We start from the raw sequence: 26998 nt of genomic DNA on the forward strand, positions 1-26998 counted from the left end.
CCATGTCACGCACATCAACATTAACATCAATATCCCTGAGTGTATGTCCATTGCATAACTACCACTATAACCCAGCTTGAGTCTGACAATGGCGATGATGCCCACAACTGTATTAGAGTCCACAATGATGATGTGGACACAGAGAATGGTATGTCCCACCTCAGGCCATAGTAAAGATTTCTGACCTTATTTATCAACAATCTAACATCAAAAATGTATGTCACACGCTTGAATACTCACCATCGCATCAACCATCACCATTCGATATCAGTGTATTTCATGGCTATAAGCAACAACACAAGTATGTATGATCATTCAGGATGTTCCTGAATGAATGCTCACTCATTCCTTTGACATGCCGCAATTGTGGTTCTTTTCCATGACTAGTCAGAATCAACTGCAACTGCAACATCAATATATTCTCAATTTGGTGCCTTACATTTGTTTTGACACCATGCCATGCACAGGTGGAAAGCCTCCAGGGCCTATGACACCAACATCTGGTCACTGTATGTCCTGCGATACATTCAGTCCATCTCCACACACTGATTGACTGCTGATGGATCTATAAAGTAGGATGTGATGGGTGGGAATTGTCTCGCTAGCTCACGTGGCTTTCACTAAGGAGTGCTTAGCTCAGTTATTTCAGTTAGTTCACTTAATTTCTTTTTGGAAATCTCATGTGGTTTTGTCACATGTTTTTGAGCGCCGACTTAATACTGTTGCCCATTTGAGTGTGGCACATGTCAATAAATAATTGATGAGAAATTGAATGAGAGAACAGGGGAATGGGGGAATGGGCCAAAGGTGTGAGCGCAGTGAGCACTTTTGGTCCATTCCCCCATTCCCCTGTTCTCTCATTCAATTTCTCATCAATTATTTATTGCACATGCTAGGATGTAGCCAAGGCCAGGAAGCCAAAAAGGAGCGCGAAGTGCTCCATTTGCTTCCTGTGCCGAAGGCACAATGGGTGTGAAGCTAGTAATAGATGTAGCAGATGATACTGCAATGCCGTTTTCCTCCATCCTTGAGGATCTTATCATTGCAGAATATGGGTCATTGATGGATGGAATGGATCCCGACAATGCAGGCAATCCACATGCCTTGGCAGCCCATATGCGCATGTGCCAGCGCATGGACATCTGCGCTAAGGGCCTCCACAACATTCTTGCAGAGTCATTCAGCTTGCTTGCCACACCAACGATGCCAATGGATGGGCTACCCCTGCATGAAGACACCAGGAGCAAGCTACATGAGGATGCTATATTAAGCCAGGAGAGGCAGAGATGCACTGCATTAGCACAAGCAATCTACAGTGCAAAGTCAGACTTGCAGATGGTCTGGAGGATTGTGGAGCTGGCATGAGCACTCAGACTTGAAGTGCAGCATGTGAAGAATGATTGTGACACTTGGGACGATGACAATTCGGATGGACCAAGGAAGGCATATGTCAGCCATCAAATGGACATGATTTTGGATCTCACAAGTCAACTGATCGTTAAGAGTGGGGCAATTCTGAGGCACTGTCATATGGAGTTCTACACCAAGGAGCAGGTACAATTGTGGAAGGGGAGAGCAGACAACATGGAATCATGTGTGTGGGCAGTTGTCAATTTATGTTGTTGGTCATTGGAAGAGTTCAATGAGGTCCTAATAGATTCATTGTCCTGGTAGTTAGCAATGTGAGATGTGATTTCACCATCTGTGTTTGATACACCTGGCATTTGGAATACTTTACGGTTGAATATCTGAGCATGCCATCATGGTTGGCGAATGTTTGCTACATGGATGGTCCATCTCCTGATGGATGCAAGATGTTCTGGCTCACTGGTCAGCAACTCTATATTACCACAGGGGGGGATATGTTCACTGTTCATCCAATTGATTCAAGTTGAGTGAAAATAATTAAACTTGGAAAAACACTGGGGCTTCCAAGATGACACACATCCCAGGACTCAGGAAATGATGGACAAATGTGGACTAGTGAAATATATTGACAATGACTACACAGAAACCAGATGCAAAGATTCAAGTATCTACACATACTACAGTGTTAGTGCCCATCCATGTATGGGCACTGCAGAAAAAGGCAGATTATGTATGGGATGCAAACATTGTTGTATTGATCACTGCATGGACTAGACTATCAAATACATTGATCGCAGTGGAAGAAGTGTGAAAATAAGAAGCAGAGTGCGTGCAAGAAGACAGATCAATACGGTCACTGTCATCAACAGTACATGCCCATAGAGGCAAGAAAACCACCAGAAATAGTCCAAGATATGAAGTAGAGTACACAAAAAAGGACAGAGTCAGATGGTCACCATCATTGACAGTACACGCCCATAGAGATGAGAAAACCAATTGACATAGCCCAAGGAGAAGGAAGATGTAAAGTAGAGTACGTGAAAGAGGACAGAGTCAGATGGTCACTGTCATCGACAGTACATGCCCATAGAGACAAGAAAACCAATTGACATAGCCCAAGGAGAAGGAAGATGTGAAGTAGAGCACGCAAAAGAGGACAGAGCCAGATGGTCACTGTCATCAACAGTACACACCCATAGAGGCGAGAAAACCACCAATGGAAGGTAATGGTACAAAAGGAAGAAAGAAATTTGCAAAAGGCAAATATATCAACTTGACATCACATGACGCTCCCATGCCACACCGACAGGAATTACAAACTCATTTCTCAGGCATGAGTTAACAGGTCATGTGATGCCAAACGTCAATGTAACTCAAGCTCCCACTGCCAGTAGTGTTGCTAGTGAACTGAATGGATAGCAGTGTATGCGTCAATCCTCACAGTCTATCAATAATCTTGAATGCCGCAAATTTTCGGAGTAATGACTCTACCTTGGTCATGATAGCATCAGTGACAAAGATATACCTCATCACACAAAAATGACACTGATGATCCTTGAAGATTATCAATGAAAACATTTCAAAATTATTGATGACATGAAGGTTAGCTCCCTGGCAATTCAATTCTTGAAAGCTTGGTTAAAACTCACTGATCTTCGATATATTTGAAATGATGTACAATGCTAGAGTCGACATAACAGGAATGAAAGACTGCACGCCCTATAGGTGCATCATCTGTTGAAACCATAGAAGTAGCTCAACATGATCGATCTCAGAACCTGGGTCAAACTGGTCGCCAGTGTATAGGATATTGCCGGTGTGCACCTGCTTTGTGATGCCAAAATGCTGATAGATGATGTCAGCAATATCTCTGGTCGGTGGTGCAGTCTTGGTATCCTCTGCGCACTGTGCACTACTGCCCTTCGCACAGTATTGTTGTCCCTTTGTTGCCATCATGCACAGACTAAGAAGTGGTCTCTTGTAAAGGACTGATGGCTAGTGAAGCTCAATTGCAACACATGGAACAGATTCACTGACCTATCCTGGGTGAAAGATAGGGAATAATGCATGTTCCATGTCTTGGTTGGTGGTTGTGGTCGCAGATTCAGTGTCGATGAACCATGACAGTTCAGTGAGATGCATGCACGAATAATGGTAGAAGTGAGCTCTGGTGCTAAATGATGGCACTGGCATATAGACCACATGCACAATGCCAGGAGGAAGTATCCTGATATGTTAAAATGTCAATGCAACATGGGATAGATGACCCAAGACTTACAACATGTCTCCTGGCATAAGCATGATGACCTCCACATCACAGTTCTTCTGAATCCATGTGATATTCCTGGTATAATCTGCAAGTTTGACAGAGAGGTTCCACAGTTGAATATGATCGCTCCTTCCACTTCTCAACCAGAAAATGACCCAGAACTTGATACCAACCTCCATCCTAAGCCACATCAGTGTCCACTCTGCGTCATGATGCGGATATGTTAAGAAGCCTGCATGATGAAGCAGTCCCCATCCTTTGGTGGTAAAATTCTCCAGATGGACCTTGGATATTATTGGCACACAGGTGCACGTTTGGTTCCACCCATGAATGATGCCATGATCAAGATTTCTAAGGCAAAGCATTAGCACTGAGATCATCATTGCACGAGATTGTTAAAGATACTTTAATTGGTCTGGCATCGAAATCTGTGCAAGAGGTATGTTGATGATGCATTGGATCTTCATTAGATCATTCAGTGAGTCAAAAAAGGATTTGATGGTGCTAAATATCTGAGGCTTAGCATGATTGTGGCATTGCACCTTAACATCTATAATACATCTGAATAATGTCTGTGATTGAAATGCATGTGGACGGTATACCATGGACTTGCATGGGCCTAAGTGGTGAAATCCCAAACTCCACATCGAGGTAGTGCAAGTCAAATTGATTGCACGATGATGTGAATGGTACTCTGGTGATTTTCATGCATTTATTGATTGACAGAGATTTAGAAATGATGTTCATGACGTCTGAGGTTGATAATGAATGACTGGCGAGGTGATGGACATGTTGAGAATGGACATCGGATGTTGGCAATTGTGCCATGTACTTGATCAGCAGGATATTGACTTCATCACATAAGTTCACATCATCACCATCGAAAATCGTGGGAAGGACAGTCTTATACCCATTTCTCCATGTGATGGATGGGCTTGTTTGTGGTACCTGTGCTCCAATGACACCGATGGTTAAATCAAGATAGTTTTTGGATGACATTATGGTCATTGAACAATGACAGCAATATGATGGAACTGGAAAGGCTTGCAACACTGGGTTTAAGGCAGGCTTTTCAGATCACATGGTGAACAACTCGCACACTACAACGGACAATCTTGGAGCATGCTATCAGGCATGAGCACATTGCTCAAATTAGCTTATCATGTATGTCAAGTCAGTATTTCTGCCCTTAGATCACAGTCGTGATCCCTGGTAGTCTCACACATGCTTAGAATGTTCAAGACTGTATGACCTTGTGCATCAATTTATTTTGTACAACTAACAGTGATATTCAGGTGTGTGTCGTCCCAACAGTGATTGCCCTTTTGTAATACACAGAATGCATCATGTCATGGAGACACGGGAGTCATCATGCAGAACCATTTCTATCTGAATAATTACATCATGTCCACAGACATGTCCATTCACTCACTTCACAAGTATCTTGAGGGGTGGCATGAGTGACAGTCTGTGTAACATCTTTCTCGCCATCTGTGACAGGTCCGACAACCAAATCAGTGTCACATTGCATGCTTTCTTCATGCAAGAAGTCCCCAGTCAGCGGCAGAAGTGCAATTGGTGACAGTTTTGGTGGACTATGTCTGAAATGCGGATGCTTAGGTGATTCACTGTCAGGGATGAGGATTACTGGGCTTGATGGGTGGGTGCCAATGTGACATGTCAATGGAGAGGTTGGTCACTCAATCTCTTCACAATTGCCATCCTGTGGAATTGGTCTCACATGATGCACATCTGACAATATTGACATCTGTTGTTTGCCATCAGGATTATGATGATCATCTGCTGTGTTGGCATTCCATGCCTCCAGGAGCACGGATTCGTCATCCCACGGACTACTGGCATTGGAAATCAATGACAAGTGAGGGACCACTGGAGACATGATGAAACCAGATTCATCAATATCAGTTGATGACAGGACAGGTGACAGAGATTGGGCCAAGATTTCTTGACAGTTCTTGCAACGCTTTGCAGGACCTCTACCACCATCCTTCTAATATAAATCAATTTCAATGCCAGCAATTGTGCAAGAATGACTGACCTTCAGTGGGGACACTTGAGAAGATGTTCTCTTCTGCTTTGGATATTTTGAATTGCCCACATGAGTTCCAGGTTTGTCTGAAGTGGAACCTTCTCCAATGATCATGCAATCCAATGCATCTATGACTTCAACCTCATTGCCATCAAGTGATCCATCTGCATCATCGTCGGTAATGTCTGTGAATCCTGACCATGGAGCCATTATTTCATCGGGTTTTAGTGCTAGCCATGGAATGTCCATGTCCGATAACATCCTGTTACATTATCAGCTTCAGATCCTCAAACATATCAATGCTTACTGTGCTTCAACTGCTGGTGGGGAGTTACATGGCAAAATTTGTGGGTTACTGCAGCTCACTTCCAAGCAACTCATGGCTTTGCCAAGTGCATGGAATAGATGACACAGGTACCGAGGACTCATTTCCATGTGTGCAATTGCAGTGTACAATCGCTCCATCCCCATGGCCTCAAAGAAATGATCATTGCTGATCTCATCCATCAGCCATGGATTTTGCAGAATGATAAGTCCATCAACCAAAGCATGCATGTTTAGGTTCATCATCTGACGAAACCAAATGAGCATCCAGGTTCCGAGATTCAAGAACACATGCAAGTTTCCTTTCTCAAATACAATCCTTGTCCAATATTCCCAGTCATCGTGAAGGCTTGGCAGCAGGACGTTTTCTAACCCTTCCTCATCTTGACCATGTGAAGACCAATTGTTCACATCTGGCAGCTGGACAGATCACTGGATCAGTATGTCAAAGTGCGACCAAGTCAGTAGATGACTCACTTCAACTGTCGGAGGATCAGAATGATATCCTGTGGATGATCCTGCCTCATCATCCTCCAACTCGATTACAATGGGTGGTGAAGGCGCCTTCTGCTTTCCATATACCTTGCACACCCTCAGTTTGTGCAATCGTCGTCCTCCCTTGGAATTCTTCTTCAAATGTACATTGCTTTCAAAGCAAGATGCAACTTCATCAGTGTGGCTCTAACATGATGAATCAGTCACCAAGCCACACTGTAAGTTGTATTCAAACCTTGACATCAACATCAATGACATCTTTCCTTGGCTTACTGCTCCCTTGGGCGATCACTGATATCCATCTTTGTTCAACCTGCCAGGCCTGGAGCCCAGCTCAGTCTTCTGCAATACAGTGCTGTCACCAGAGCCTAGATCAATGTCTATCACCTGCGATAATGACTGTGACATCACAGAATGTTGTTTGGTGGTATTTGCAGTCTCTTCTGAGTGCATCAACTCTATGTCAACATCACCTTCACTGTTCACCACCTGCACTGATTCGTCAGTGGTTGTGTTCTTAATGATGGTAGATATGGTGTCATCTTCTGAATGCTCATGTTCAAATGACCCCCTGCACATGTTGTTGCTGTCAGAACAGAATGCATCATGCATTTGTTTCCCTACGACTGCGACATATACATGGTTTGTGTAAAGATAGATTTAACTTGTACAACTATGCAAGACTTACATTGCTGAACCGCTTTCAATCCCTTCTTCTCCCTGAAATGAGTCCAGGTGCGCTTAATGTCCTTGAGGGCTGTGATCTGCATCTCCTCAGTGAATGAGCTATCATGCAATGCAAGAGCAATGTGATAGTTGAGATACACTGAACACCACTTCAAGGTAGAGCTTGATGCATCAGCCTTCGCCTTGCCATGGAATGCTGAGATAACATCTTTGAAATATTTGACTAACAACATGTAGAATGTGACAGTCGCATTAACGCCATCAGACTTTGGAAGTTTTCTTAGCACTGTAATGATTTGTTGATACATGCAAAATTGATGGATTATGAGCCAAATTTGATCAAGGCATTTTGGGGATACTTTGACCTGAAATGTGTCTTCTGTGATGTGCATTAATCCCATGAATCAGTGTGGGACACTTACCTTTTCAGTCACACTGCCTATTTTCAACATATGGATGTTATCCTCCACATCCAAAGACACAGTGTGAGACAAAAGGACCTTGATTCTCTTCGAATCATGAGATTTTATTTCCAAGACAATTGGTGGTGGTGTTACAGATGACATCTTGAAGTAATTCTTTACTGACAATGTCTTAAAGTTGTTGATCTTAGTGTTGTGTTCATGCATTCAGAGTTTATTCCTCAGTGATCTGGATATGGTGTTATATTCCCACAGTTCAATAATCAACAACACCTGTGTTAGGTGTGTGAAATCAGCAAATTACCCTTCACCAAAACAACCAATATTGAGCTTTATTCATGGCAGTTCTGAAACCCACACATTTTCCTCAAGCAAAACCAAAGGGCCATCCAGCCACATCTGCATCCACATCAGTGTCCATGTCTGCATCTGTGTCAGCATCTGCACAGCATCTGTGGCGTGTCCTCACCAGCCATCAGTGCAGAATCGTGCTCACAGGACAGATGTGCTGCCTGTGCCTGTAGCAAACACGTGTCTGAAGTGCAAGAGACAAAGACCTGCCAGATACGATTCCCATTCACTAAATGCACCCTATGTCAAACTCACTCTGATTCTGGAAGATGATTTAAACGCCATGGATATCAATGAAGTCAATGAGACCAAGTCACAAAAGTCTCAGGCTGCTGACATGATTAAAGATCCAATCATTGTATGTTCCTACTTTCATTGAATTGATTAAAAAATCATTGACATATCTTAAGTGCTGTATTTATTGCCATGACATCAGATCTTATATCTGGAGATGTCAGGCTGAAGGGTGTGGAAACCCAGTGTGTAGTCAGCTTGGGTGAATGTGATCACAGGTACCTGGATATATGGCCTGATCCAGAGACTGGTAACACAAGTGTGACTCAGAAGATGTTCCTATGCCCTCAGTGCCATTGCGATAAAGGATTGGCAATGACTGTGAGTCGATCAACCTCATACAGCATGAAGCAGTCTTGAATGCCAGATTCAAATAGTATAGGATTCAAGGATACTCCATGCAACAAGATTTTCTTTATTGCAACTATTTCCCACTGCTCACAATCTTCTTGTTACCAACCACCCCACATAATTTTCCTCGTCAAATTGGCAAGGTCAACAGCGACAGAAACTCCAGGTCAAAGTTAATATCACAATACAGGGATGGTAGGCCTGCCTTCACATTTTTATGCAGCTGACGCCCAAGAGTCGCAATGCATTCCTCATTAAACCACTGGTGGCATGTCCTGCAGTATCGCTGGAGGGTCATTGGCAAGTGAAATGCAGGATCACATTGAGTGCATGCACACTTGGTGGCTATCTGGGAGTTCTACATATGTTTATCAGCTGTCAGCACAGATACAAGCAGAGAGATATTTGCATACATGGATGTTAACTGCTTTCGTGTACACCATTTTATAATCCCTTGAGAATTTGATATCAATGGTCCATCTATTGTACAGTGTCCCTATTGGTATTTGAGGCTGCACTAAATCACCTTCATTGTATGGCAGGATGGTTGCGTGATCTACAAAGCATGGACAGATGTCAATCAACTGACTTAAATATGAAACCATCTCTAGGTACCTACCCTCGACACAGCACATGTCCACTACAGTTATAAGATCACTGAGGATGAGCTCATATTCACCAACACACGCTGTGAGACTAAGTATACAAGAAGGCATCAGAATGATGTCAGTGGTAAATTAAAATCAACAACGTACTCAACATCCTCGTCTTCCAAGTCAACCTTGCAATAGTACCACTGTATTTTAAGCCATACATCCTACAATAGAATATTTAGGTGAGTCACAACTGGCGAGACATTTAAAATGTACTGCACTTGCCTGGACCCACCTGCCAGCCTTGAGATAGATATCAACCACCTTACCATACCAATAGGACATCGATAGCAGACTCCCATCTTGCAGCTGAACTGCTCATTTATCTAGTGGATAGATTGAGACACTGACATAACCATGTGAGGATCACAGTGAAAATGCACAGGAACATTCATACTCCTCTCCTACTTGAATCACCATACTACAATTCGCATCATTATGATTTGAAGTGTCATCAGCTTTATATATCCCTGGACATCAAGATTAATATAAACATAAATATGAATCTACAACATCCGAAGGACCACAAGAGGGAGCCTATGTCAACTTACATTCCAACAATGTGCATTGCCTCAATCTATGGAGATGAGGATGATCATGGTGCATCAGTGTCAACTTTCTTCTTCCATTTGTGTGGGATGCATAACTTGTGATCAATGGTCTGCGGGGCATGAAAGGTTAAGTGGGAGCAAAAATTCCACAAAGAACATCAAGGGTCAAATGAAATAAGTACCATCAAGCAGAGCCTTTTGAATATCCTCCAAAAACGTGTCAATCTGACAAACAGATCAAGAAAAAACATTATGCTTAGACTTATGGGGTAGAGGGCTGTTCTTATGGCATCGCAGGAAGTGTTACCTAAATGAATGAGATCCGCCCACAACTCGTAAAATGCTACAAGTTCCATGCCATTGAACCGAAACCTTAAGATGCCTGAAAAGTCCAGAGGCTATGCCAGGACAGCCTGTTGACCTGAGACAATCAGCAGGGTTTTTTTTCATCAGTAATCAGTTAGGCAGTCCATCATGGATGTAGTTCAATTGATTGTATCACATGGATATTTCTATGGGCCTTTGGACCAAATATAATTACAATTTTACTAGTGTGCATTCCCTCACTCACATGACAGCATACTTCATACGATGGATGATGAGGATTCACTTGACATTCTGCAGCAGATCATTAAATTGAACATCCTGGATCCAGAACCACACTGATCAAAAATACCAGGAGCTACTGGTCATTTACATGAGAGTGTGTCTATGGTTGGACAAAATGATAATGTGATTGTCAATGTTAGAGCACTATCGACAGACACTCAGTCATGGAAGACTGTGCATGAGGGGAACGATGAGTTCAAAAAGCCAAAACAAAAGTGAGGAAGGCCATGAAAGCGGGTTGGACAGCACCATGAGTACATGCACTGAACCCCTATGTAAATGCAAAGGCAACATTCAAACTCTTCCTCAGGGAGCAAGGTGGCAACAATGCTACCAACTGATGCACCAGCTCAGAGGATCCAGCATTTAAATCCACGGGTCATCCATGCCACAATCAGCCCAGTGCCCAAGCATGTCCCACCCAGAGTTGATGTGATGCATCATCATTCAATACATACACTACTAGAGAAGGACACACACGACCAGATACACAGCGAGAATCAGCAGTGCACCACGGCTGAGGATAATGAATTGAATGTGGATGACATACTTCAGTGGATAATGATGTCTGGAATCCTGGATTGGAACCCCAATGGGTCATGGTCTGCAAAGAATACGGCAGACAATAGCTTGAACAGCAGTCAGGACATCAGGGAAAAGTTGATGGAAATCAACAACCGAGGCAATGGTAAATATATTGATGGTTCAATGCAACAGAAGCCACAATGTCCATGCAGACGACCTGCTAGGAAAGTGATCACTCAGTGTAAGTCTCTATACAAGACCTTTACTACATTCATCAGACTGTTGGCACAGGTAAAAAATTCAAGACGGCAGTGTCTGTGTCCATGAAGAAGATATCATCACCGCAAGTGCGAAGGAATCATGGTTCCATGTCGATGATTCATGCTACCAGCAACCTAGTGCAGGAGGATCAGCAGAAAGATGCAGAAGTGACAAAACGTGGTAAAAATGAGAATTTGATCCTGGTTGACATGTCAATCATTGACAAAGGTCTCACAGGAGAAGCAGCTGTCCATCAGAATGACAATGACGATATCTCATGCACACAGGAGGGAAGTATTGTAGAACATCAAGCTACAAAACAGCAACAGAGGGGCCATCCCAGAAAATGCACTTTTCATCTGACAGTAATTGGTCAGTCATGTTACAATTTCTCATACCGGACAGATGTCCTCAATTTTGGATTTTGATCCACAGCATCACAATGTTGGGTCATTTAGCAATCACCTTCAGGTAGTGTTGAGTTGAACTACATGGGTGATGAATATTTGCAGGACACAGAATTATGTAGGAGTCTCACATGTTCTTACAGCTGTTATATACATCAATTAAATGTTAATAATTAGGGGGTATGGCACCACCTGGACAGAGACCACAAGACGATGAGTACAGGCCATCTCCACCACCACAAGCAACTGGCTGGTCACCTTCGCTTGAAGTGCCAACACCCGTTACAGCTGAACTGATGGTTGAGGAAATTGCTTGTGAGTGCTTAGTTCGCAATGAATCCTGCATAGCATTAAAATGCCTATTTATTCTTCATAACCAAAGCTCGTGCAATGGCCCAGCCAGTTGCATGGATGGCTGTTTTGGATGCCTGGGCAACCCTTGGGTTGAATGAGTGGCTTGAGGTGATAGTGGCTGACTTTTACTTATCCCACATGTGGTATGGGCTACTTGGCAAATCACACATGAGATATATTGGTCTGCATGTAGCAAGAGTATCTGCAAATGACATAGAGGATGAAGAAGTAGAGAATTTCTGGAGGAACAATCTTTTGCCTCACAAGGGCATATGTCCTGTTCTCCCCGTCAGATTCGTAGTCCATCATTCCCAACATTTCTTCACAGTCATCTTTGACTACCAGCAACACAAAGTGCATGTCCTTGGTTGCTATATTACTGCCGATGACAATGCAATGGATATCAATGGCATGGATCCAGACAACTGGAATGAGTGGAATGGACTGGAATATTGGAGGAGAATTGGAGTGCTTCATGGCTGGAAGACAGGGGATGTCACCGATGTATCTGTGATATTTGTGGATTGGGAGCAGAATGGAGTGGACTGTGGTCCAATCGCTTGCTCTGTGCTCAAGCAATGTCTCAACTCTGGATTAGATGAGCATGGTGACTTGCCAGTGTTTCAAATTCAGTGTGGCCACAGACTGAGGATTCACATGCTGTGTGTAATCACTGGGCGTATCAAGATTTGCTGTAGTGACTACCTGATGCTTCTAGACAGCTCACTGGATGATTGGCAACAGGATGATATACCAGATGAAGATATCATCAATGCAATTCAAAATGGGTGTCATCAATCTAAATGCCTAAAACTCCTGCAGAAATTGACTGTAGTGAGTGCAACCTGCTCCAAATGTCAACGTCCAATGGTTCATCAGGATAGTGATAACCCCCCGCATGATCCATGGAATGAAGATCAATCCCCAGGTGATCAAGACAGTTGTGAAGCTGAAAGGAGTGATGATGAGGAGTCCCTGGGCATGGCTCTGCCTGCAGACAGAAAGGTGAAGCTTGCAAAGATTTTTAAAGCGAGCAGGCTACTGACCGGATCTCGAAATTGCAATGCCATAGTCCCCTGTGCCATCGGAACACACCTTCAACTGGAGCTGGATGCACTGCCTGATATTGAGGCTACCAATGACTCACAATGCTCTGTATCTGCTTTAGCATCTCACAGGAAGGTAAAAGACTGGCATCTCAGGAGCAACAAACAATTTCCACGTCCCATTGCACCACCTGCCCTTGCTGCATATGCAGGTAGGAGGTGGCTCCAGGACAGTCACACATTTGATGATTATGATGGTGGACCAACAATCAAAATGTTAATTGCTCCAAGAGATATAATCCAGCAATGATGTTCCAAGCTGGTGGAATTCAGATATCTACTGCCTGGGTGGACTGGGTTGACCATGGGTACCACATTACCCCTGGTTCATTTCACATATTCTATCAATGCAACCCCATAGCCACCATGGATCATATCATGCCAATTGGCACAACTGACTCCTATGATCCTTCAAATCAGGTTCCAGATTGAGTGACAGGTGCATACAGCCTGAACTGGCTAGGGTCAGAGGAGGGAGGACACCGCACACAGGTCACAGATGTAGAAATACTGTCTGCTTCTGAACTCATCAATTCTGCTCAACATGATCCCCCGCTGCATGATGAATGCAGGTTTGGACATAATGCATTTGTGTGTGGCTGCATCAGTCATCGTTATGGTGATGGCCCTTCATTGTATATCAACCTGGAATGAGATGCTGTCAGATTCTCAGAAGATGAGATAGAGACTTCTGTTGACATAGACAGCATCATTTGGACCACAAAGGTCTTTTGATGCAAGGGGTCTGTGGGGATTTATCTTACTCCACCATTTCAAATGAAACCTGGTATATTCAAGCACAATCACACATATGTCGACATCACGATTCCACAATCAGAAGCCGATGCCAGTGTGCCTGGTGGTAGGACTGAATGGCTGTCCAAAAGATTTCCAATGTCTGCCATCCCTCACACCTGTATCGGGCGCATATCCTCAGCTTCATCGACCCTCAATCTGTACATCGCATTCCCAAGGATGATACATCAACACCCAATGAATGGGCAAAGAATCACACTGATGCCAAAGGACGTTCTCAACATCTTCTGGGATAGAGTGCTACTTCCATCAATAGGAGACTGCACCGATGTGAGTTGGGCGCCTTACCTTAAACAGACATTGGAGGAGGCACGATATAAAGCCAGAGGTGGAGATGGATGCAAAGGCGGATGGGGACCCCCTAAGACAATACCCCTGTCCAACAATGACTTCAAGGATGTCCAGAAATGCATGGAAGCTCACATATGCAATGGGGAGGGCAAGCTGAGCATGTTTGGGTCACTGTTCTTTATTTTAGACAGAAAGGGCATCAAGCTGCTCATGAAGGATGGTCAGAGAGGGCACTTCTCAGGACCAGAAGAGGCACTGCGTCGAAACCTGTCTGACCTTGACTGGCTATATATGAGGAACTGGACACATGGTGAACTGCTGGTGGATGTTGGGATCTCATTCACACCTCACTCTCCAGATGTTCCTGTCATTGGAGTTTGGAGATTGGACGCATTGGAAGCCTCATTTGGAGCGGGAGGCTACAAGAGAGGGGATATGCATCATCACAACACACTCTCTTGATATGGGGCAATGCAGGCTGAGATGCAGCAGGAGAGATTGCAGCAGATGCACATTGCATTCAGGAGCATGTACAACCTATACTATGAGGCAATCTGATCAAACACCAACCAAGCACATTTTGCATCTGACAGTGATGCATATAAGCTGTCCCCCCTTTACATGGCTGAATGTTTTGAAATCACCAAGGTGGTCAATGGATGCAAGGAGAAAACATATGGTGTCAGGGACAAGTATAGGGTCAGTGGACATGCGGCTAGAATAATGCTGGATAATATTGATATGAAGGTTGGTGATCCACATAATATGCATTATTGACATGTGAGCTAAACTTTCCTGGCGATAATTGCCATGCAGGCTAGAGAATATCTGCAGTCGGATCCAATCCTGTGGATCCCATCTAAGATCTGATTCAAGCTAATCAGGCGACAGGTGAGGGAGATTCAGAGGACACAGATATCCATCATCAAGAAAAATCCTCCAAATCTTGGCATACTGACTGGCTTGCTGAATCACATGCTTCACTCTACTACATCAACCCCTATCATTTATGACTTTCACATCTGTGAATCCCTTGCCCTCCTTGAATATAGAAATGTCCTTGAGACAGCAGGAATGTTTTTCTTACCAGACTTCAACCTTGACAGTGACTACCTGCCTGGATAAGGTGCAGCAAATCAATGATGTGAATGTACTGGCCCTCATGGGCATCAATGCGAAGGCTCAATGGGATAGAGCAGGTAGGAAAGATGGATGCATGGCAAGGCCATGAGTCAGAACTGGAGGACTATCCCCTTGGTTAGACGCCTACATGGACATGACTCAGGGCAGCCATTGCACACTCACCTGCAATGATCATGAGACCATGGACATGGTTGCCCAAATTATCCAATGGTCCACTTTCTGTTAGGCATTTGATTGTGATATTCACAAGGCACATGTGGCTGATACTCACACCCAAAGTATTCAAAGGTATTAGACCCCACCCTAAATTCACTTCAGGAGGCCATGAAGTGCTGGACGATTACTAGCATCAATGACACCCTCACTGCAGTGGCATTTGAAGCATGCAATGCTGGGCTGCATAACAGTATGGGTGTAACTCCAGGTCGCATGGGTCCTAGGTTGAGAACATTTGTGGACAGATGCTTGTTATTCTTTCCTGACCCCAATGCATTACATAAAAATAACACTCAGTGGTCTGCACTGTGGGAGGGAGATGGGTATATCGCAGAGTTTCACAGGATGATGAAGTTGATGGAAGTGGATCAGCAGGCAGCACTGAAGCAAGGGTTGTGCAAGGTGTTTTCTGACCTGCACTGTCTCCCTGCAAGCAGTGCATAAGAGTGTGAATGCAGAAGCATGATGCCATAGTATTCACAATGAATCCTGCATTTTACAGGATTGACTGTGTTGAACAGGGGGCAGAGAGTCAAAGAAAGGCTCCAAAAGTGCAGTTGCATGATGAAGCTGATCAAGGGAAAGTGTATCTTTGCAGCTGACCTGATGGACTCACAACCATTTAACACTGATGGGAATTTGAGAAGGAAAACAGAGAGGCAAAGGTGTCGGGAGCTTCAAAAGAAAATGACCATGGTGATGAGAAACAAGTGAGTTCCCCCTCTCCCATGTCATCGGAAATCCAGGCCATTTCCAATGGACACAACAGCATCTGTGGAGCAAGATGAGGAAATGAATGTTGATTAGCTTACAGATGTCCCATACATAGTGAGCACCCGATGAGGCATATTGGAATCAGCATTAATGGTAAATGGTCAATCTATTGTATAAGAATGGTTGTTCCCAACAGTGTTGGGCCAACTGGGCGGAAAGCTCCTTTCTTGACATTGGTTTCCCAGATCACTGGTACATGCTCTTGCAGCAATATTATGCAAGATCTTCAGTCATTGGAAATCAGCATGGGGTCAGCTGCACAGAATCCCCTACCTGACTGATGGAATAATTTGATATTCAATGCAAAATCAGATCACTCTATCACCGTCATCCAAGGGTGTCAGTGCAGTTGACACCTTTCTTGATAATGAAAGGATTGTCCAACAAAGTTAATCACGATGTAAGACACCATCCTTTCTTATGAGTGGGGCAATCTGGGTGAAAGAATCTTACCTGATTTGATTCATCTCAAGTGCAGTTCCATGCTCAGGATTGAGCAAGTCAATTTGTTGTCATTGAGATAGTTGATACTTATAGAGTTAGCTATACATAGCTAATGTGCAAGACACTGGACTTCTCATGGATTCAACCTAATGCAATGTGACCACTAACTGACATCTTGTTATACTACACTTACCAAGTGATTGGTGAGCTCGTTGAGGTTATCAATATGGTCAGTGGCTGCATGGTATGCTTTATGCAGGGTCACGGACCTTTTGCCAATGTCAAACAGCCCTTTACTAATCAAACTCCGATTGTTATTGCTGTGGCATGAGAATGTCACATGACATGAAGTTCATATACCACCCTTTGGCAAATTTCATTCTTGCTTCCTTACCATTACCTTCACAGTGTCCTGCATGATTTGGGAATCATGCATGGACATGACTACTAGGTAGCCCCCCTAAAAAAGACAAAGTCTGTTAGCTTAGGCATCAGGCTAGTCAACCCATACCTTGGTTTCAAACCTTGGTCATATAGTTCAATTTCCCCTCTGTGATTCATGAATTTATTATATCTTGAAGAAAAGTCATTTGTGAGATTGGAATCACATAATGACCTAGTTGATATTGTGAAGCAAGAAGGTTAAGGTATTGCCTTGCCTTTGGCTTATTCAATTTGGCTAGAGAAAACCATAGAGAAAAGTTCAAAGCCTAACAAAAACCTATCTAAAAAGCCTGTGTTTTGTGTCTTGTTATTGTATTATTATTTCTGAGTTGTTTTCTCTAGTATTTCCTTGATTTATTTTTCTATTGGGATGCTCTGACCTATCAGATACTTCACAAAATTGTACCTACAGGGTATGATGTCATATGGCTCCAGATACTCTGCAAGTATTGAAGTATGATGTCATGATGATGTCATTTGTTCTGGAATGTTCTGCTCCACTTGCTAGAATGTTCTGCTCCACTTCTGATGTCATTGCTCCGCTTTTTTACTTACATAATATTCCCACACAAAATGTATATAAGGAGGGCCCATTCTCCCCCCCAAAAAAATAGGATCTCCCACTTGCAATCATTTGAATCTCAGTTTGAGCTACTCACTGTGAAGATTGTTGCTTACAAAGAAAGCCCCTTTGAAGTACCAAGTGCAGGGAAAAGACATTCCCTTGAGATTACATAAGTTTCTTATGATAGAAACTTAGTTTATTTGAGACCAGCTTCTCACCTAGTTTCTGATATTGACCAACATGAGCTTTGGTCAATCTGTTCATTTGTGAGACCTGCTTCTCACCTAGTTTACTGAAATTGACCAACACAAGCTTTGGTCAATCTGATCATTTGTGAGACCAGTTTCTCACCACTTTGTGCCTATTTGACCAACCAGTCTTTGGTCAATGTATTCATATTTGAGACCATAGTCTCTACAGAGGAATATCTTAACAAGGAACCACGTTCCAGTGTCTAGATGGTTTATCCTAGACAAGTTTATAAGTTTGGATATAACACAAAAGCTCTGGCTAAGTTAATCCATAGATTGGTTTAGCAAGCCTCCCAAGAACTCACACATTATCTACCACAAAAGAAGAAAAGTTGTAGACTGTGTTAATCGAGGACTGGCAAGAAGTCTTATCCTAGTGTAATTGTGGTGTCATTACATTTTACATGCATTTATATAAGACCCTTGGTTATTAAGACAATGGGTGGTTTCGCACCTCTATGGGCGTTCGCTGTTGATGATGGTGGCCACCTCCCCCTTCTTTATTCAACTCTTGCCATCCATATGCAAACCTTGGACTGTGTTGGGTGGTTCCTTGTCTCTATGGGCGTTCACCATCAATGATGGTGGCCATCTTGCTTCATTGTCACATTCCCACATCTCTCACTAAGTGCTTTTTCTTTGTCTTTCTTTGTCAGTGAGATTATTAGTGTACTGTAGTATATGTGTGATTGTGTGATTGACAGCTCTTTGCATGAAGGATGGTGCTGGCGTGAATTTCTCATTCAATTAGCAAAAATGTTAGACTTAGTCAAATTTGCTCATTATGCACTCATCCCCTGTAATTTAATATCATTATCCCATCCATACCTATGAGAAGCCACCTCATCATAAGCTCTTTCATGTTTGAAAGATTAGTCCTGTTCTTGAGCAATGGCTGGACTCTCACAACACCTTGTACACCAGTCTTCAACTTCACCATCTGAACTGAGGTTCTTCATATTTTTTGCCCACAGCGACTGCCTGTGCCTACTGCTGCACCAGAAGTATCCTGTGTCAGACTCATCTGAATCTGCTTGTACTACACTCTTGCACCCATCTCATGCTCAAGGGATGGATGTACCATTTGACAAATTCTACACAGAATATGAGCTCAGCAACAACATCTGTGTGAATGTCACTGAGAATGCATATAAGGAAGCTGAGTCCTTATGCATTGTTACAATTGCCTGGTTGAAGGGGATGGGCTTCCAATTTGGCTAGATTGCTGCGCTATGTGATGCCATTGAAGGTTTGTCTGTCCCATGCGTTTGATACTGTATGAAAATGTAATGTTACAGGACTTTGCCTCAGATTGGCCTTCTATGCAAATGGACTTCTTTGCAAATAATGGTGCTAATAGCCTGCATATATACTGTATGCTAGATAGTAGTCTTGATGGCAAAGGAGCCAGTGTTCTATTTAATTGAATACTCACCTACAAACACAAATTATAGTGAACAACATGGAGGATTAGTGAAAGCACACACTGAAACGATCAACGACCTTGTGAACTTCAGAACCATAATATATTTTTGCATTGGCCATTACACGGACACTAAGGGTACCAGGATGGGCTGAATGCTTTGGGAGCTGGAAAAGTCTTTTTTTGCCACATCGACAGCACATATTTATGTTGAGACTTACAACAGTGTTTTTAAGCCACTCTAGGGGCAGCTCCTGGGTCATAGAGCCTTTAACAATGGTTGCAGCAACATGAAGGAACCATTCATTGAATGTCTGAACACATGTACATGAATTACATATTATTTTGTGTACATAAGGTCTATCAGACTACTGGAACTCTGAATGCGCAAGGGCATCATCCACCTCCTTCTGCAACTCAGTACACAATGTGACAATGAACAAACCATCCAACACTATCTTCTTGGCTCTCCTCTCTGTGCATGGCACTGTGTGCTTGCGACAGAGTACTGCTGGATTGATGGTCTTGAGGATTACTGCACTTGTTGCAATGATTTCATCAAGAATCTCCAGCACCTTCTCCATCAGCATGTTGATATACACCCCATCAGCATCAGTCTCCTCCCAGGCTGCACACTCCTCCATCACCTTGTTCACCTCAAGCTTCTGCACCTCAGCCAGATCAATTATTTTGTGCACAGCAATACTGGTATGCTGCATTATGGCCTCATGCTCCATGTTGCGGTTGCCAATGTTGTTGTTGCCAATGTTGTTGTTGAAGATGATTGTTTTGTCGAGATCGATAGTGACCCGAAAGATGTCATGCATGCCGAGTGTCACATCATGCAAGTGCATTCTGACATGCATAAAGACATGCACCTGGTGCTCACACACATCCACACAATCTGCTATGGGTTGTTCTGCCATAACTGATGTAGTTGGTTGAAGTCAGTACAATATGCGAACTGAATGCAAGACAGTGCATACCTTCATTAGTTGGCAGTCTCAATGGTCCTGCAGGTCGTCTGCCAGTAGAAGGCATAATGAAGGATCAAATAAAGTGATGGTTGATGGTTGGCATGTGTGGTTAAGATGTAGGCTGTAGAAAGTGTGAAGTGATGACCAACTTCACCTTATTGATCAGTGACTAAAACAGACTGGTGTCAACAACTGGACCACTCACATGTAATGTCCACAATTGTTAAATGTGGTGAATGGTAAGGGTTTTGTTGTTGACACTGTATTGGATGCATGATGCACTTCATGGAATTACCAGCAGGATATTGATTCTACTGAGTGTTGTATAACAATTGCGGACAATCATCAAATGCACAAATATCATCCGCAGTAGGGCGGCACACCAAGTGGGACTCCATGACATGGACATGCTAAATGCTGGGATGCATTTGTGAGACAAAATATTGTACTCCTTGTTGCAGCTGGTGCCATGGTGTGGAGATGTGGTGGGGCTTCTGTAGTAGTCTCACAGACAATGGATTGTTCTCTTCAGACACTATTTATCTACATTCTGTCTCCTTGACATATCACCCCATCCACATCATATTTTGTATATATATAATAGTCATTGCTCATCAGTGTCATGCCACATAACTTCCAATGGAGTATCCTGCGTCATGTGTGCAATTTGGTACTATGTGATACCATCTCGAAGGCTACATAGTTGTCCATGTCAATGAATGTCCAAATGTTTTCTAACCTCCCCTCCTCAACTCCAAGTGTTGGGCCACCTCTCATGCTCTTTAGAACCTGTCATGCCACTGATCAGTATGAGCTCTAGGTTTTTTCTTGCTCCTGATTGAGGTCCCCTGCTTCTCAGATGCACTTGGGTGACAGAAGGGAAATGAGAAAGTGAGTGACAAGACAGTCGTGCAGATGAATGGGCACAATCGATATACTTTGCTTGAGCTTGTTGGCACATTGAAAATACTGCTTGGAGTCATACACAACATCAAGTGCACAATACACAATCATGTATTGCACAATGCAGTCGCCTACAAGATCTAATCACACTCATCTTGACTTGAATACTTAGCCACATGACACAAGAATCATGCAGCATAATCATGAGTTCTGATACAATTGACATTGAACACATTGCATTTGAACATGAATTAATTTACTTAAATCCCACATACACTACAGTACACTTACAATCTCACAGCAACAAAGGAAAACGCTGATACAAAGATATAGAAATGCGATGCCAGCAAAATGTGGGCATTAGCAGCGATACCAGAATGACCAATGGACAGCAAGATGGCCACCATCATCAACAGTGAATGCCCATAGAGGCAAGAAACTACCAACATAGTCCAAGGGTTGCCTGCATGCTAGGAGTGGGAGGAGGAAGAGAAGAGGTGGCCACCATCATTGACCATGAACACCCATAGAGGTGAGAAACCACACAGGATTGCTTGGAGGGATGCAGGATGCTAACAGCATGGCCAATGGACAGGAAGATGACCACCATCATCAACAGTGAACGCCCATAGAGGCGAGAAACCACCTGTGAAGGTAATGGTAAGAAAGAAAGAGCGAAATTTGCCAAAGCATGATATATCAACTTCACATCACATGACGTTCTCATGCCATTCACAGACATGACATGGTCACATGATATACTGGGGTTCAGCATTGCCACCCAGTGATAATTGATGATTCAGAGGTTCATCTGCATAAATAGAAGTCGATAAACATTGAAGTGATGATTCTGATTGAACTGGTTCGTGGTCTCTCAATACAATGTGACTTGTCAAGACAAAAAATACAGAGTGAGATGAATTTCTACTTCTACAGTGTAGATATGATTCTTGATGGCATTAGGAGCGTGGATAGGCATTTGCATGTGTCAACAGGGTGTAATGTAATAGTGAGGTCACTTTTCCTACCATACTGCCCACCATTAAAATGCAAATGCTATTGAGCATTGCAGAGGTGACATGTAGTAGAAAAACCCAGTCAGTACAATAGTCTATCAAACCAGCAGGCATGATGACGCTCACGTGTGCCATGACCCATCATTTGTATCCATGGTGTAGTGTCCTGAGTCAACTTGGGATGCTCTCCATGATGTAGCACATACCTCCTTGGAACTGGTGGATAGATCATTCCAGCAGAGTGGGAATGCACTAGCCAGGACAAGGCACACACATATTTCTATATTTCTATAAAGCAGATTACAGAATACCATAAAGTTATATCAAATGAGAAAATGTACTGGACTCACATCTATGTTGGCTGTTTCCTGGGCCTTTCCTTTGTTGGTAGGCAGCGCTTGTTGGTTCACATTCGGACAATAGGTGAGGCTGGTCACTTTGTCACCTGCAAGTGACTCATTATAAATGATGTAGTGTAAAACATGCATGGTACTAACATCATTCTCTTGATCACAAGAGCTTATACAGGGATATCAATGTAACGTGTATGTGCATGCAAGGCCTGGATGCTGCATTGAGACAAATGATCCATCATAGCAAATCATTGTATGATACATATACATTCACATAATAGGATTGACTGAGACATTACTCACACTGTGCTAGTACAGTTCCACATGATGGCAGCAACCTAGAAATAATTTACCACTTTGCCAAGTCAGCTGCACAAGCAAAATGTATTGACCATTAGGGTGATACCAGCAAAAGAACCCCCAAGAGGGAAAATTAAAATAGTTGCAGAACTACCTGTTGTGCCCTATAGCCAAATACAACCATAGCATACATCAGATGTTTGTGCAGGCTCATATCATTGATGTAGTCAAAGCCATTGATGAGAATCACTGGTGATCGCTGCATGATCGATGCTCTTATCTACCTTGTTACTAGTGTTTTCTGTTGCAGCTGTTGTCTTAGAGGGTCCATAGGCTGATTTCAAGCTGTAGATGTGTAACTCCCTGCATCACATCTCTTCTTCTTGACTTGGCATTGGTCTACAGTGCCTCCACTGATGGTCACTCTAGTTTCAACTGGTCTATTAAAAATTGATTCAAGTGACATATCTGGCAGCTTATCTGCATATATAGAGTGGAAGATAGAATTTTCAGCCAGTTCCACAGACATGTCTCAAAGTTCAAAAGAGTCTACTGACAAATGTATAAGTATGACAAATCATAATCATAATCATCATTCTATCTGAAACACATTTAGAAGCAACACACATTGTTTACATTCAGAATGAATCAGACCCTCAAGCAGAGTGGTGTCAACAGAAACTGCAACCCAAAGGGAAACCTTCAGTATCATCAACAATTGTCTGACCATCTTAGCGAGGGACACTGATATTAATATTCACCCTAGCATTCAGAAGTGAAATTTCATACATCAGTCACATTAGATACTACAATCCACCAAGGTGCAAACAAGAAGGCCTTCAGAATCACAATGTCAAAGAAGCCCTGAGAACCAACATTTGGTGGCACCATCATCAATTGTGGGACCCTCATGGAAGAGTGAGACAAACATGATCAGCCCCCAGACTAGAACTCCCATGGGGGGTGATACCAACAATATAACATTCCCCACATCCACAAGTCAAGTCAAAAAGCAAAGTGTGTTGGCACCATTATCAATGGTAGTACCCTCATAGAAGGGTGACACCAACACGAGCCCCCAGGTCCACAAGTAAGTAAGTAAAGTGAGCAAGTAAAAAGCAAAGAAAAGAAAGAAAAAAACCCCAGAAACAATATGTGTCAGGACCATTATCAATGGTAGTACCCTCATAGGAGGGTGAGACCAGCATAAGCCCCCAGGCCAACAAGCACAGTAAGGTAAAGTAAAAGTAAAGTAAAAGTAAAAAAAAAACAGCCCTCAGAAGCAAAATGTGCTGGCACCATTATCAATGGCAGTACCCTCATAGAAGGGGTGAGACCAGCACATGCCCACAGGCCAACAAGTCAAGTAAGGGAAAGTAAAAAGTAAAGTAAAAATAGGTCTTGGAAGCGAAATATTCTGGCACCATTATCAATGGTAGTACCTTCATAGAATGGTGAGGCCAGCATAAGCCCCAGGCCCAAAAGTAAGTAAGCAAAAAGCAAAAAAAAGACCCCAGAAGCGAAATGTGTTGGCACCATCATCAATGGTAGTACCCTCATAGAAGGGTGATACCAACACAAGCTCCCAGGGCCGTGAAGTAAAGTGAAAGTGAAAGTGAAAGTGAAAGTGAAAGGACTCCAGAAGTGAAACATGTTGACACCATTGTCCATGGTAAGACCCTTGTAGAAGGGTGACACCAACATAGGCTCCTAGGCTCACAAGTAAGTAGGTAAGTAGGTAAGTAAAAAACAAGAAAAAGAAAAACACCCTAGAAGCTAAATGTATTGGCACCATGATCAATGGTAGTACCCTCATAGAAGGGCGATGCCAACATAAGCTCCCAGGGCCATAAGTAAAGTAAAGTAAAGTAAAGTAAAAAGTGAGAAGAAAGAAAGAGACATTTTGGGTTCAAACTGACCGCATTTTTGCTTATATATGAGGCCCTTGCTCAATGATCAATTTTCCCAGTCTCCATGGGACTTTCCTGGCTTCAAATAGAACTCAACACAAAGGCTATTGAACCATCTGAATGCGATGGCAATGCTCATTTTCTCCAAAGAAATCATGTTTCAGAGTTGTGGCGTGCCCTGCCCCTACCCACTCCACCAAGAGGCATGATTTTATGTCAATACTTATGTTCAAAACAGTGTTCCTAGTATTTAGTGATCATACAAATAGATTGTACATGAGTTCTGAGTGTTCTGAACTAATATGAATCGTGATGCATGAGTTTGCCTGATACCCCCCTTAAAGATCGAATTTTCTAGGCTTCCCATGACTTGCAAGGACTCCAAGAGTGGTTGTCCCTGGGGCCATTGATGCATCTGAACATGATGGTCAAGCCAGATTTCCCAGAAAAAATCATGTTCTTGAGATATGCAAGGTCCCCCTTTCCCTCCTACCTTGTGGTGGTATTGTCACAGTTCTTTGATAGTCTAGCTTTGTTTGTCTTCCTCAGCATAGCAGTTCATACACAACACTGATTGATTCTACCTCAAACACGTTCATGTCCAAAATTCATAATTCACATCAACAATACATAGAGTGACATGAATGGCAAATGCTCTCAGAAGCGAAAATTTATACTATTGATGATAGGTTGATTCTCATAGGAGGTGACATGCACAACAAGAGCTCTCCAAAGCGAAATATTCATGAGTTACATTGCATCAGTTACATTAGACACAATCAACAAAACTCTAATAGAAGGGCAAAAGCTATCTAAACAGCCATCAAAAGCAAAAATAGTTGTTCTCAAAAAGTCCCATGGAGCGAAAATAGCTGGCACCATTATCAACAGTAGACTCCCATTGAGGAGTGACAACCAGCAAGAAAAGGCCCCAGACCCACAAAGTGAAAAAAGCGAAAGAAGCTGGCACCATCATTGATGGTAGACTCCCATGGAGGAGTGAGGACCAGCAAAAGCAAAGTAAAAAAAAGCGAAAAAAGGCTGGCACCATTATCAATGGTAGACCCCCATGGAGGAGTGAGGACCAGCAAAAGCAAAGTAAAAAAAGCGAAAAAAAGGCTGGCACCATTATCAATGGTAGACTCCCATAGAGGAGTGAGGACCAGCAAGAAAAGCCCCCAGACCCACAAAGTGAAAAAAAAGCGAAAAAAAGCTGGCACCATTATCAACAGTAGACCCCCATAGAGGAGTGACAACCAGCAAAAGGCCCCCAGACCCACAAAGTGAAAAAAAGCGAAAAAAAACAGCTGGCACCATTATCAACAGTAGACTCCCATAGAGGAGTGACAACCAGCAAAGAAAGAAAGAGAAATTTTTTGGTTCAAGTTGACCGCATTTTTGCTTATATAAGCATTTCTAAATGCGGCCTATCACTTTGAAATATTCACATATTCCAGAGTGATGCTGCTCTCCCCCTACCTACTGGGCCCAGAGGCATGATTCCATGTTAATACTGATGTTCCTAGTGCTTTGTGATCACATTGATCAATTGGAGATGGTCTCAGGATCATTTGGGCCCATGTAAATTGTGATGTGTCAGTTTGCCTGATACCCCCCAAAGCTTAAAGATAGATTTGTCTAGGCTTCTCATGACTTGTCAGAGCTCCAAGAGTATCTGTCCAGGGGTGATCAATCCCTCTGAACACAACAGTCCAGCCAGATTTTCCAGGAAAAATCAGGTTGTTGAGATATGCAAGGTCCCCCCCCCCATCTCATACATCTTGATATTATATAAATACTGACATGTAAAATGATGTTCCCAGTGTTTTATGACAATAGAAATCAATTGGAGATGGTCCTGGAGCATTCCTGGCCTGTATGAATTGAAACATGTCGGTTTACCTCATGCCCCCCCACAAAGATTGATTTTTACAGACTTCCCATGACCTGCCAGTGCTCTGACAGCATTTTTCCCATGGGATCCTGATTCCTCTAAACACGATGGTCAAGCTGGATTCACCAGTAAAAATCAGGTTCTGGAGATATGCAAGGTCCCCCTCCCCCCTACCATCTCATATATCTTGATATTATGTAA

The 26998-nt window shown here is 43.0% G+C and overlaps 8 protein-coding genes across 8 annotated transcripts; 3 read left to right on the top strand and 5 right to left on the bottom strand.

Annotated features, from left to right (window-relative positions):
- Nucleotides 1–213: 213 nt before the first annotated feature.
- Nucleotides 214–1365, top strand: BJ212DRAFT_1299128 (uncharacterized protein; the record flags this gene model as incomplete). Its single annotated transcript, XM_041332806.1, has 4 exons — nucleotides 214–301; nucleotides 468–509; nucleotides 785–807; nucleotides 904–1365. The coding sequence occupies 4 exons, from the start codon at nucleotides 214–216 to the stop codon at nucleotides 1363–1365; spliced, it is 615 nt and encodes a 204-aa protein (XP_041193829.1).
- Nucleotides 1366–3087: 1722 nt separating this feature from the next.
- BJ212DRAFT_1299129 (uncharacterized protein) lies at nucleotides 3088–4636 on the bottom strand (the record flags this gene model as incomplete). The annotated part of the gene is made up of 4 exons (XM_041332807.1): nucleotides 3088–3331; nucleotides 3647–3988; nucleotides 4043–4187; nucleotides 4240–4636. 4 exons carry the CDS (start codon nucleotides 4634–4636, stop codon nucleotides 3088–3090), a joined length of 1128 nt encoding a protein of 375 aa, XP_041193830.1.
- A 697-nt stretch (nucleotides 4637–5333) lies between these two features.
- On the bottom strand, nucleotides 5334–7759 carry BJ212DRAFT_1480153 (uncharacterized protein; the record flags this gene model as incomplete). The annotated part of the gene is made up of 8 exons (XM_041340025.1): nucleotides 5334–5648; nucleotides 5697–5949; nucleotides 5995–6431; nucleotides 6489–6692; nucleotides 6742–6828; nucleotides 6894–7132; nucleotides 7195–7558; nucleotides 7616–7759. 8 exons carry the CDS (start codon nucleotides 7757–7759, stop codon nucleotides 5334–5336), a joined length of 2043 nt encoding a protein of 680 aa, XP_041193831.1.
- Nucleotides 7760–8741: 982 nt separating this feature from the next.
- On the bottom strand, nucleotides 8742–9549 carry BJ212DRAFT_1299131 (uncharacterized protein; the record flags this gene model as incomplete). The annotated part of the gene is made up of 5 exons (XM_041332808.1): nucleotides 8742–8969; nucleotides 9025–9167; nucleotides 9231–9299; nucleotides 9367–9428; nucleotides 9500–9549. The coding sequence occupies 5 exons, from the start codon at nucleotides 9547–9549 to the stop codon at nucleotides 8742–8744; spliced, it is 552 nt and encodes a 183-aa protein (XP_041193832.1).
- A 2458-nt stretch (nucleotides 9550–12007) lies between these two features.
- Nucleotides 12008–13327, top strand: BJ212DRAFT_1480154 (uncharacterized protein; the record flags this gene model as incomplete). Its single annotated transcript, XM_041340026.1, has 1 exon — nucleotides 12008–13327. One exon carries the CDS (start codon nucleotides 12008–12010, stop codon nucleotides 13325–13327), a length of 1320 nt encoding a protein of 439 aa, XP_041193833.1.
- A 527-nt stretch (nucleotides 13328–13854) lies between these two features.
- BJ212DRAFT_1480155 (uncharacterized protein) lies at nucleotides 13855–14646 on the top strand (the record flags this gene model as incomplete). Its single annotated transcript, XM_041340027.1, has 1 exon — nucleotides 13855–14646. One exon carries the CDS (start codon nucleotides 13855–13857, stop codon nucleotides 14644–14646), a length of 792 nt encoding a protein of 263 aa, XP_041193834.1.
- Nucleotides 14647–19251: 4605 nt separating this feature from the next.
- Nucleotides 19252–20485, bottom strand: BJ212DRAFT_1299133 (uncharacterized protein; the record flags this gene model as incomplete). Its single annotated transcript, XM_041332809.1, has 5 exons — nucleotides 19252–19295; nucleotides 19509–19611; nucleotides 19666–19758; nucleotides 19849–20363; nucleotides 20431–20485. The coding sequence occupies 5 exons, from the start codon at nucleotides 20483–20485 to the stop codon at nucleotides 19252–19254; spliced, it is 810 nt and encodes a 269-aa protein (XP_041193835.1).
- A 5177-nt stretch (nucleotides 20486–25662) lies between these two features.
- Nucleotides 25663–26261, bottom strand: BJ212DRAFT_137535 (uncharacterized protein). Its single transcript, XM_041336442.1, has one exon. The coding sequence runs from the start codon at nucleotides 26124–26126 to the stop codon at nucleotides 25788–25790; it is 339 nt and encodes a 112-aa protein (XP_041193836.1). The 5' UTR covers nucleotides 26127–26261; the 3' UTR covers nucleotides 25663–25787.
- Between the last annotated feature and the right edge of the window lie 737 nt (nucleotides 26262–26998).

This window comes from Suillus subaureus (genome assembly GCF_016647635.1).
Source record: "Suillus subaureus strain MN1 chromosome Unknown BJ212scaffold_13, whole genome shotgun sequence".
NCBI classification, from domain to species: domain Eukaryota; kingdom Fungi; phylum Basidiomycota; class Agaricomycetes; order Boletales; family Suillaceae; genus Suillus; species Suillus subaureus.